This window comes from Tenrec ecaudatus, chromosome 4 (genome assembly GCF_050624435.1).
Source record: "Tenrec ecaudatus isolate mTenEca1 chromosome 4, mTenEca1.hap1, whole genome shotgun sequence".
Taxonomy (NCBI): Eukaryota; Metazoa; Chordata; class Mammalia; order Afrosoricida; family Tenrecidae; genus Tenrec; species Tenrec ecaudatus.
The window spans coordinates 177,005,178-177,017,240 of NC_134533.1; the positions used below are offsets into that span (position 1 = coordinate 177,005,178).

At 46.0% G+C, this 12,063-nt stretch overlaps 1 protein-coding gene and 1 pseudogene across 1 annotated transcript in view; one reads left to right on the forward strand and one right to left on the reverse strand.

The window, feature by feature from the left end:
* The window catches only part of LOC142446129 (UPF0547 protein C16orf87 homolog), a 34,542-nt pseudogene extending 24,550 nt beyond the window's left edge, over positions 1 to 9,992 (reverse strand).
* Positions 9,912 to 12,063, forward strand: part of SUSD5 (sushi domain containing 5) — a 75,736-nt gene continuing 73,584 nt past the window's right edge. The window contains exon 1 of the mRNA XM_075547089.1: positions 9,912 to 10,105. Within this exon, the coding sequence (XP_075403204.1) occupies positions 9,991 to 10,105 (115 nt within the window). The 5' untranslated portion in view covers positions 9,912 to 9,990. The remainder of the gene's footprint in view (positions 10,106 to 12,063) is intronic.

Consider the following 12,063-nt stretch of genomic DNA (forward strand, 5'->3'; position numbering starts at 1 on the left):
AGCCCAAAGTGCCCAGGGGGCATTCTCAGCTGCCAGTTCAGTGGAATACGTGCTGTGTTTCCAGGTGGGAGAGTTCCTTCCTTCGGGACCAGGACCTCCAGAACTGAAGAGCACAGGGTTGCTGGGACAGGAAGCAAAAATGCTGCAAGTGGATCACTAGGGGTAATAGTGAGTGGTGCCACTCCAGCTTCTACCCCTTGGTTCCTGGACCCATGAATCCTGGCTATTGGAGACACAGCATCATATATTGGCCACTGGTTCAGGGCATATACAGCCTCCTGGAGAACATTGCCCCAGTCCCGCAAGGTGTTGTCACCTAGCTGGCGCCATAATTGTGTCTTCAGGAGGCCATTCCATCGTTCTATCAAGCCAGCTGCTTCAGGAAGATGAGGAACATGATACGACCAGTGGATTCCATGGGCCTGGGCCCATTGCCGCACTGCATTTGCTGTGAAGTGAGTCCTTGATCTGAAGCAATGCGATGTGGGATGCCATGCTGGTGGATGAGGCATTCTGTAAGCCCATGAATGGTAGTTTTGGCAGAAGCATTGTGTGCAGGGAAGGTAAATCCATATCCAGAGTAGGTGTCTATTCCAGTAAGAACAAACACTGCCCCCTCCATGACAGAAGTGGTCCTATGGTATCAATCTGCCACCAGATTACTGGTTGATCTCCCTGAGCTACTTACTCAATATTTGTCCTCATGAAGAAATCACTGAAGATATGGGTGCTAGAGAAAAGTGTGGTGAAGAAATCAGATGATGCCTGGCTAGCAGAAAGAATAGCATTTTGGGACTTAAAGGCTGGTCTTTATGCAAGCAGCCATCTAAGTGAGGCATCAGCTAAGTCCAAAGGAAGAAGCGCATCAGACTTTGTGATCCAAAGTTTGTAAATAATAAAATCCAATTCTGAAGAAGGGAACAGTTTTAGAAGCTAAGTTCTGAAGACCTGGGTTGCAGAGGGTCATGAATGACAGTGGAAGACCCAAATAGATTTGCAGGTCCCCACCTGGATTAACCATAGTCCAGGCAGTGAACAGCCTTTCTATCAGACAGAGGGCTTTGTAAAGTTGATTAGGGAAGATGTAGTTAGGTTAAAACGTAACACCTTATTTGTTCTCCATTTTGACTCATTCGGGGAGAAAGATAGTGCTTTCCATTTCTGTAAAGAGGTACAGGTTTGGAAACTCGCAGGGGCAGTTCTACCCTGTCCTAAAGGGCTGCTATGAGGCAGCAGCAACTCGATGGCAGTGAGTTTGTTTCTTGTTTCGACCTATTTTAAAGTTATTTTAGTTTGTAATGTTTTCTGCTGTCTTTTTGATTGAGGTTTTTCTCTGCTTTGTTTCATCATTGTTGTTTTTTTCCTTGTTTTTGTTTTGGATGATTTTCTGTATACGAAATCCAGGATATGTAAATGTATAGGGACAATAACTGGAATAATAATAATAATAGGGACAATAACTGGATAATAATTGGAATAATAATAACTGGAATAACAATGTATAGGGACAATCCAGGATACATAAATCTATAGGGACAATAACTGGAATGATAACCTAGAGGCATGGCAGGAGAGGTTTGGGGGACATGGGAAGTTAAAAACCACAAAGCATGAGAAAGAAGAAAATGTTCTGAAATTGATTGTGGAGATGATTGCACAACTCTTCTTAATATGACTGAACTATTACGTTGTATGGTATGTAAATTATATGCCAATAAAGTGAAGCCTGTCAGAATCTCAGTTGAGACTAGGTTGTCTTTGTTATGTTAAAGTGACAAGGTTGGAGTAGGATGTATCTTAAGTCAGTCTCTTTGGAGATATAAAAGAGACTGAACAAGCAGGCTGAGGAGAGGTGCCAACCACTGGAAGAGCGGCCAGGAGGGCAAGCTCTGATGAGACCAGGTCTCCCTCTAGAGCCTTCAGAGAGAGAACGCTACCTGCTGGGGCCGTGCTAGGAACTCAGACTTCACGCCTCCTGAAGTGTTAGAAAACCCATTTTTGTTTGTTACAGTCACCCATCTGTGCTATTTCTATCATGGCAGCACCACATAACTAATTTAGAAGTGTGCAGTACGCATGTAACAATGCCTAAATGTGGAATCGGTGATGGAATTAGGTAATACCTAGAGGCTAGAACAGCTTTGTAGTGTCTACTAGTCAAAGTCTAGATCGCCTCAAAGAGTCTCTCCTGCTAAAGCTATGAACGTCCAAGGCAGTTCTGGTGAGGGCTCAGCAGGAAGTGAGGAGAGCTATGGAGAAAATGTCCATTATCCTAGAAAATGCATATGGCACCAGCCACAGAGGGGAATTACTAAATCTGCTTCTAGAGAGGCTTAAAAATGAAATGATGAACAAGTGATTGAGCCATGCAGGAAAGGCTATGATTTTTATGTAGTGGCAAAAAAAAGTGAAATAAAAAAAATCCAACTTACTTGAATTATGTTCAAATGTTTGAACTTGAAAGTGATGAACTTGAATATCTGGCTGATGAAATTTCTAACCAAGATCTTCAAGGAAGTCTACGATTTCTCCTCGAAGCTTATAGTAAAATAGGAGAGGAACGAGATGACCTTAAATATAAACTAGGTAAAATGAAAACAAGATTTAAAGGTATGGAAAATTTGTTTGTACAAACTAAGGACAAATATCCTAGAACATTCACCATGAATGTGCCTACCCAATTTTTTTGTGTGTGTGATAGCGGCACCAGCTTTATTATTGACAGGATGGGGTGGGAATGGGGGGCAGCGCCAGCAGACTGCAGCCTCAGGGGGTGGCCTCAGCCTGCAGAGTGCCTACCCAATTTTTTGTTCAAGAGATTGCACCCTTGATTGACCTAACCAACTACCACAGCAGAAAACCCACCGGCTTAGACTGAAGGGGCAAAGAAAGAACCAAAGGAAAGAATGCTGTCTGCCCTTAGACTTCTACAGGCAGGAAAAAGGCTTATCAGACAGGATGGTGTGCTTCTTCCATGTGGGCTTTGTTGCTTCACTGCTAGATGGCCGCTTGTTTAACTTCAAGCCTTTAAGACCCCAGATGCTATATCTTGTAATAGCCGGGCACCATCAGCTTTCTTCACCACACTTCCTTATGCACCCATGTTGTCTTCAGCAATCATGTCAGGAAGGTGAGTATCATACACTGCCACATTATTTGAACAAATCATTCTTGTACTGAGGTAAGATTAAAGTAGAGGCCTGAAGTCCATCCACTTCCTCGTTGTATTGATATATATATTTACATAGACAAATATGCCTATCTTTATATACTTACATGTGTATCTATATATAATTTTTACTTTCTTTTTTCTTTCCTCCTGCTCCGCTGCACATTTACCCATCGTTCGCCTCTCAGTAATTCCTCTCGGATACATTTCAGCTGATCGGACACAACCAGGAACACGATCCCCTCCTCACCATCACTTTTAGATCCCTTGCTATTCCCCTGTTCCTGTCATTATGAGAAATATTGAATATAATAACAAAGGTACTTGGGGGAGGCGGAGGGGGGATAAAAGAGGGCAAGAAGAAACAAAATGTTTTGCAAATGGTGGTGGCAACAATGGCACAATCATGCTTGATCTAACTGAACTATGATTGCTAGAAAAGCTGCAGAGTCCCCAATGAGAGGGGGCGAGTACATGCGCTGTTCTCCAGAAAAGAAGAAAAGGACCTACCCCAGGAAGGAGCACAGGCAGCAAGACCCTATTGGTTTCCCCGGGGGGAGGCGGGGGGACCACAGTCTCCTGGATCTCACAGGGCGGGGCAGAGTTTCCTAGGTTTTAAAGAGTTGCATCTTTACCCATCTTGGTTCTAGGGTGTGGGGTGCCATTTAAGGTGTGCCAGGGTGATGGGGTCTGTGTCCAGAGCTAAGATGGTAGGGTGATTATGCCCTAAAGGCAAAAGAATAGGGAGGGCAGGAGCCAAAGGGGTTGAGCTGACACGCATATGATCTCAGAAAAGGAGGCTGTTCAAAGCCAACGGAGCAGAATTGCCTTCCCAGAGGGCTCAGAAGATGGAGCTGAACACTGGAGCTCAAGGGCCTTCACGAGGAATCCAATATCTAAACTCTGGAGCAGCGGTTCTCAACCTTCCTAAAGCTGCGACCCTTTTATACAGTTCCTCAGGGTGTGGTGACCCCCGGCCATCAAATTATATTCGTTGCTACTTCATAACTGTAATTTTGCTACTGTTATGAATCATAATGTAAATATCTGATATGCAGGATGTATTTTCATTGTTAAAAAATGGACACATTTAAACATAAAGCATGGCGATTAATCACAAAACAATATATAATTCTATATTGTGAAATATTTATGTGTTTTCTGATGGTTTTAGGTGACTCCTATGAAAGGGTCATTTGACCCCCAAAGGGGTGGAGGTAGTTATTGTGCCAACCTGGCCTATAAACACATGTGGGGTTAATTGAAGGGTGGAGAGATAAGGGGCTTGGTGACCTTGCCTTTCTAGTTCTTGGGTCTCTTGCTTTCTGATGGTCGGACCAGGGTGCAGCTGTCTTAACCAGTTCCCTACTTTAGCTCCCAAGGCTCACTTCCTGCAAGACCTCCCCAAGAAGAAGCCGCATGGACCTACCCCGATGCAGCCCTGGGTGCTCTAGCAGTCAGCATCATAGTGTGTGTTTTATGAGATGGAGGAGGACTTTGTGGATTGGTGTCAGACATATGGGTTAATGTTGGACTTGTGGGCTTGGGCAGCCCTGGGTTGGGATGTTTTCTTGATGTGCACTTACCCTTTATATAAAACTCTCTCTTATACATGAGTTTCTGTGGATCTGTTTCTCTAAAGTACCCAGACTAACATAGGTGGTGACCCACAGGTTGAGAACTACTGCTCTAGAGGATTGGGCTACTGCCCAGATAGTCTTCGAGAATAGAGGATTAGTATTTTCAAGAACTATGTGTTATAAATCACAAATGCTATGGCTGTGATTAGAATCACATTTGGGAATGGGACGGCTGAGTTAGGTTCCTCAGGCAGGGTAAGTCTGGAGTGATTTTACTGCATCTCATTCAAGATATAAAAGATTGAACTAGTGAGCAGAGGCAAGCAAGCAAGGAGAGACACTGGGGTTGGGGAGATGGGGGGTTGGTACGGGGTAAGGATGCCAAGCATATGAAAATGGCCCAGGAGCAGAAACTCTGAAGAGACAAGGACCTTCCTCCAGAGCCATCAGAGAGAACTTCTTCAAGAGCTGCCACTATGAATTTAGATTAGCGTCCCAAATTGTCAGAAAATAAATGTCTTTCTGCCATTTACACGTGGTATTTCTGAGAGCGCAGCACTAGATAACTAAGACAGGGATTTAGATTTAGTATATGAGAACCCTTACAACTCAAAAATAAAAAGACAAACAACCCAATTTAAAAATGGGCACAGGCTCTGAATACACATTTTTTTCAAAGTAGACATACAAATGGCCAAGAAGCACATGAGAAGATACATGGTATCTTTTCCTGCTAGGACATGCAAATAAAAATCACGATGAGATAACATTTCACACTCACTAGGGTGACTAGAATAAAAAGCCAGACAAAAACAAGAGTTGGAAAGGATATGGAGAAACGAGAACCCTCATAGACTGCGGATACAAATATAAAATTGTGCAGCCGGAAATCAGTTTGGCACCATCTGGGGCCAACACCCTGTGAGGTTGACCCTCTGCTGACAGCCTTATTATCCCCCTGCTGCCATCGAGTGGATTTAGACTTATGAAGACCCTACATAGGATTTCTGAGACTTGACATCTTTACAGGAGCAGGTAGTCTCATCTTTCACCTACAGAGCAGCTATTGGGTTTGAACTGCCAACCTTGAGGTTAGCAATCCAACGTTTACCTGACAGGGCTCCATCAAAAGTCTACACCTTAGACACGCAGTCGTTATACGGTATCATTTCCTTTGTACAAAATACACTGGTCTAGGAACCACAGGGTGGAAGTGAGAGTGGCCTCCCTGTTATTACCTATTACCATCCCTCTTACTATTACCTACCAAAGTCTTACATCTCATCCCACATCTTGGTGGGCTTGTAATAGGTTCAGATACCCAAGGGGGAAAGATTTCCTCCAGTAAAAACAGAGCCTTGTGAATGAGAAGCTGAGACTGAGCCCTGGGAATGTTGAGTTTCTCGTGTTGTAGGGCCAAGAGGAAAAAGAGCTCACATTCCTGGATGGGGTGATTAATTCCGGTTGCCATGGGAAAATTGGGATGCAGCTGCATACTCATGCATGGAGGATTATGTCTAGATCCAAGTGCTGCTTGTATGTAAGGGTCAGTGGGAAGGTGACTGATAACCTGGTTAAGACAAGTCCTTAGAAGGAATGAAAGTTGGGGTCCCCAGTCAAGTGTCCATGGAAACCACATGGTGCAGTAGGTAAGGTATTCAAGCTTCTAACCTAAAGGCTAGTGGTTTGAATGTACCAGCTGATCCATGGAGAAGGATGTGGCAGTCTTGTTTCCATAGTAGCCATGCAAACTTCACTGGAGAGTTCTACTGCCCTGTCTTGTAGGACTGTTAACAGTTGGAATCAATGCACAAGCAGGAGGTGCGTTTGGTTTTTGAAGGGGTGAAACAGTTCTGAAAAAAAAACAAGACAAAATAAAACAGTCGACATGCCAAGATACTCGGAGAGTAGGAGTCTGTAAAGGAAGTGATCTCAGAAGAAGGCACAGTAGCATCTATACCAAAGAGCTATCAAAAGTCCGTGAGGGCAAGGAGCTGAAAGAATGGAATTTCCCATGAGATTTTGAAGCTCCCTCATAGTCGATGATAATTGTTTATTTATCTCCTTTTCCGTTTACCTCGTATGAAGAACACGGATGGCAGGTTATATTACAATTTAGCTTCCATGTAGGGTAAGATTGAGTTTGACTTCATTAGGAGGAGCTGATAGGTTTTTAAATTTTCTTTTTTAAAAAAATTAAATAATTTCATCCAAATGAGGGAAAAGACTATACACATGGAATGTGCTGGTTACTTTTCAGTTGACTCTTCAGATCCACTATCTTTCTTTGGACCTGGTTAGATCATCCTTATTGGCTGCCACACCTGTCTGCAAGTTGATTCCAATACACAGTGACTCTAAAGTAAAACTGTCCTCTAGGGCTGGTTTCCAAGACTGTAAATCTTTAGGGAAACAGACTGTCTGATCTTTCTCCTGTGGATCAGATAGTGGGTTCGAACTCCTGACCTTTCAGTTAGCTGCTAAACTCTTAACCGGGAAGCATCTGGGCTTCCAGAACCAGAGACGTGGAAGCATTTGTTTCTTCCTTGGCTCCTGCTCTGCTGTCCCAGTGGGAATTGCCCTCCTACCACCAGCCACTGCTCCAGGGACTCAGCCTCGTGCCTGGCTAGTGTCAGGCTCCAGAACTGAGATCATATGTTTCTGTTCTTCCAAACCGTCCAGTTTGTGGTACTTTATTTCGGTAGCCCTTGGAAACAAATATAGAGAGTAATAGCCAACAAAATGCTCTAAAACCATTACTATGCACAACTCCTGAGGGGTCAGCAGGTAGCTGCTGTGGGTGTCTTTGAACATCTCCCCACCACTCTCGGTTCTCACAGGCTTTATAATGCCCCCTCCTGCCCAATAAGCAAATGTGGTGAAGAAAGCTGATGGAGTCCAGCTATCAAAAGATGTAGTGGCTGGGGTCTTAAAGGCTTGAAGGTAAACAAGCGGCCATCTAGCTCAGAAGCAACAAAGCCCACATGGAAGAAGCACACCAGCCTGTGTGACCACGAGGTGTTGAAGGGATCAGGTATCAGGAATTAAAGAACAAAAAAATCATATCATTGTGAATGAGGGGGAGTGTGGAATGGGGACCCAAAGTCCATCTGTAGGCAACTGGACATCCCCTTACAGAAGGGTCGCAGGGAGGAGACGAGCCAGTCAGGGTGCAGGGTAGCAACTATGAAACATACAACTTTCCTCTAGTTTCTAAATGCTTCCTCCCCATCCACTATCATGATCCCAATTCTACCTTACAAATCTGGCTAGACCAGAGAATGTACACTGGTACAGACAGGAACTGGAAACACAGGGAATCCAGGACGGATGATCCCTACAGGACCAGTGGTGTGAGTGGCAATACTGGGAAGGTAGAGGGAGGATGGGGTGGAAAGGGGGAACCGATTAGGGATATGTATATAACCTCCTCCCTGGGGGACGGACAACAGCAAAGTGGGTGAAGGAGACATCGAACAGTAGAAGATATGACAAAATAGTAATATATAAATTATCAAGGGTTCATGAGGGAGGGGAAAAATGAGGAACTGATGCCAGGGGCTTACGTGGAGAGCAAATGTTCTGAGAATGATGAGAGTAATGAATGTACAGATGTGCTTTATACAATTGATGTATGTATGGATTGTGATAAGCGTTGTATGAGCACCCAATAAAATGATTAAAAAATATATATCTCCCTCCTGCCCAGATGTGAGAGGTATCAATGCCTGAGGGAACTATTAGTTGTTAGGCTAGGGAAGCAGCTAAGTAAATTACACTTCTGTGTGAATGGTTGTCCAGCCTAGAGTTATTTGTAATGGAAAACAAAGTTTTATTACCCCAAAGTAATAGCTTTGGATGTGTAGTGGGCCACGGGATTTGGGTTGCTTCACTCTTGGCTCAGCAGTTCAAACACAGCGCCCAGTAAGAGTGAGAAAGATGAGGCTTTGTGCTTCAGCAATGAGTACAGTTTCAGCAACCCAGGGACCAGCTCTGCTCTGTCCCACAAGGTCTCTAAGAGTAGGGATGGGCTCGCTGGGAATGAGTTTGCTTTTGGTGGACACCTAGGCAGGAGCCATTGAAGCAGAACACTGCCCCTTCAAGAATCATGTGGGTTGAAAAGGACACCTACAGTAAGTGTAGTAAGTTAATCAGAGCTGGGTTCCAACGCCAGCTTTTACTGTGAAGAATCCAAGTGGATCAGTCCAAAGGCTGTCAGTGTCTGTTTCCGAGTTCATGAAATGATGACACTTGTCTGTCCCACATAGCATCCATCACTTGTTCAGTCTTAAGTATGTTTAGGGCATTTTAACCCTTATTTGGAGTCCGGCAAGCTGCCAGAACTCAACAGATATTTGCTGAGCACCCCAGGTTTATAACAACACGGACCCCTATGACTCTGCTTATGAGCAATGCAAATCCTCCTTCCTGCACTGAAGGATGCTGGTGCCGGGGACACAGGCCAGGGGCACAGCGGAAAGGTACAGGGACTCCCGCAGATCTCACTAGGCTACTGATTCAGGGCGTTAATTCCTAAACCTAGACCCAACGAATCCCAATTTCAAGCGTCAAGGTCAAGGAGCCTGATTTGGGAGTGGATGATAATGGTCACGGTCCGCCATTATCTTTAAGGGACGCTGGTGATCCCGGCAAAACATGCCCCTTTCGTCTCTTTATTCTGTGTGTCCAACTCCATGAAGTGAATTTGCCATTTAGGGCTCCCCCTTGGTTTTTTAATAGAATTTTTCCTCCTTTATATGAGAACCGCCCGTTGGAAAGTCGAGAAGCAAGAGGCAGCGTTAGGTACCAGTTTCTTAACAGTTCTCTCCTCGGACGGGCTCGGCCTTTCAAACGGTGCCACCCTCTTGCCAAGGGTCACCCAGACGGGCGGGGGTGCCCTGTAGCCTGGTATCTGTCGTCCCCCCTCCCCTCGCTTCCCCGCGCCCTCACCCTCCGCCCCGGAGGTGCCCCCCTAGTGCGCTCTGCAGCAACCCCTTTTGGCACCGAGGCCTCCAGGTGCCCGGGGAGCTGGCGGGCCCAGCTGCGGCCGCCTCCCCGGCGCCACGGCGATGGACCCCACCCCCGGCCCCCAGGGGAGCTCGGCTGCGCTCCTCCCTCTCCGCGGGCCGGGCGCGAATCCGGAGCGCGCGAGCAGAGCGCAGCGCAGCGCCGAGGGGCGCACGCCGGGCAGTCCCTGCGGCGCGGCACCCGGAGCGAGGCCCGAGGGCGCCCGGACGGACCATGGCTGCCCAGGGGCTCGGCCCCCGCGGCCCCGCGCTAGGCCGCCTACCGGGACTCTGCACCTCGGCGCTGCTCCTGCTCGCACTGGCGCGCTTCTTCTCCGTGCGGGCTGAGGGTGAGTGGCGGGAAGTGGGGGGACGGGGAGGTTTGGGGTCCCGGCTGGGAAGACGAAACTCGAGGGGGGGGGTTCCTCTGTCGGAAGGACTCGGCCATCGGAGAGCCTGGGAGGGAAGGAGGCCGACGGCTCTGCTGTGACTCAGTGGCCCTATCCGGACCCTCCGGGTCTCCAACACCCAATGCGCTCTCCGGAGCCTTCCTTTCTAGCCGAGGGGGCAACTGGAAGGAGCCGGTGAGCACGCATCCTCAGTGCTGCCGCTAGCTCTCTCGCGCGCTCCCTGAAAATTCTTTGAAATGAAGTCACGTCTAGGGTGCCCTATTCTACCGAGGTTTGATTTTCCACCATCCATCACTTTTCAGCGTCTAATAAATGTGCCTTCAGGCGGCAAGGCCAGTGCTTGGCAGACTCCCTGCGATTTTGCCTGCTCAGGAAGATCTGAAAGATAAATGGGAATAAACTGGGGAAAGAGGGGAGGAGAGCGTGCCCTTGGTAGAGGAAGAGCAAGTACAGAGGCCTTGTGAGCCGTAGGGAAAACGAGGGGGAACGTATCAGACTATCAGACGTGGTGGCTGGGGCCAAGAGGGCCAGGTGTGAATGTCCTCTGAGGTGAGATAAGATAGAGCGCTAGAGGCTAGATCGTTGCATGGCAATGATTTTTCTTGTTCTTTGAAGCTGTATTCAGCTTTTAATACTTCCCCGAAATTAGCATGATCAGAACTCTGCATGATCAATTGGGTTTAGAAAAGCTCATTCAGCTCTGTTTTGCTTCTGGCACAAAACGCTGTTGACTTGGTGCAGGAGGATCTGAAAGAAGCCAGCCTAAGAGCCAGTTGTTTCGAGGGCATCCAAGCTTGGGACAAACTAGATTGATGAAGGAGGAAGAGCTCTCAGCTGCCTTAAGCGGCTTTGTATGGATGGGTTTTTTAATGTTTGTATTTAGCACTGTGTGAAACTAGAAAAAAGGACATGAGGAATTGTGGTGGTTTAGGGAAAGGGGAAAGCCAGGAGAAAAAAGAAGATAGATACTATTTAGAATTGAATTTTTAGTACATTTTATCCTAAGTGCCATTTGGAGAGCTTTTTGCTTTGGAATAAAAATGAATTATCTTTTTATGTCTGCTGAAGATCACCAGTATTCCTTTCAAGTTGGAATGGAAGTCACATAATATAACATTACCTTTTTTTTTTTTTTTTTACAATTTAGTTATTTGGTGTCTGTACCCTATGTTGGGTAACCATCACTGCTGTCTAATTTCAGAACATTCTGGGGGTGGGGGGGTGGAACAACCCAGACTGACTGGCATCGGTCCACGAGTAATTCTCTTATACTAGTGATTTTGCTTCTTTGGCCAATTGAATTGGCTTATTAAGGGAAAAATCCAGCTAATTTTAAAGAAGGCAAGTTGAACAAATTGGAGCTGCATTACAGGTATACTGAAGCCATTTTAATTCTGTTTAAAGACATATTTACACAAACCCGAAGATTTTCGTTTCACTGCGTTACAACTGTTTAAGTGGAATGACAGGAGGCAGGGACCAAAAGAGTGCTGTAGAGTCATTGTGTCTCAGAGATCCTCTGCGCTGGCAGCCAGCGCTCACTCCGATGACCCACACAGAGCCTTGTCCTTGGTACCATGCTGAAGTTCCGCCACTTCCTTCCCTGTGTGGACGTGGAGGGTTAAGGTTTACCATGATAGGAGGAGGAATAAGAACGATTCCATCCACCTGATGTGTTACAGGTACATATTTAAAAAGACAGAATTGGAGAGAGAGTATTTCTGGCGGGGAGAGGGGGGAGTGAAAAAAATTCAGGTGAAAAAATTTAGTTTATATCTGACTAATGAAACATGCATCTCATAATACTATAAATACATCGAATGCTGGAAAAAATCTTCAAATTAACTGAATCCAAATGAACTGTTTGGTTTCTGATCATAGAAAAAGATACTTTAATT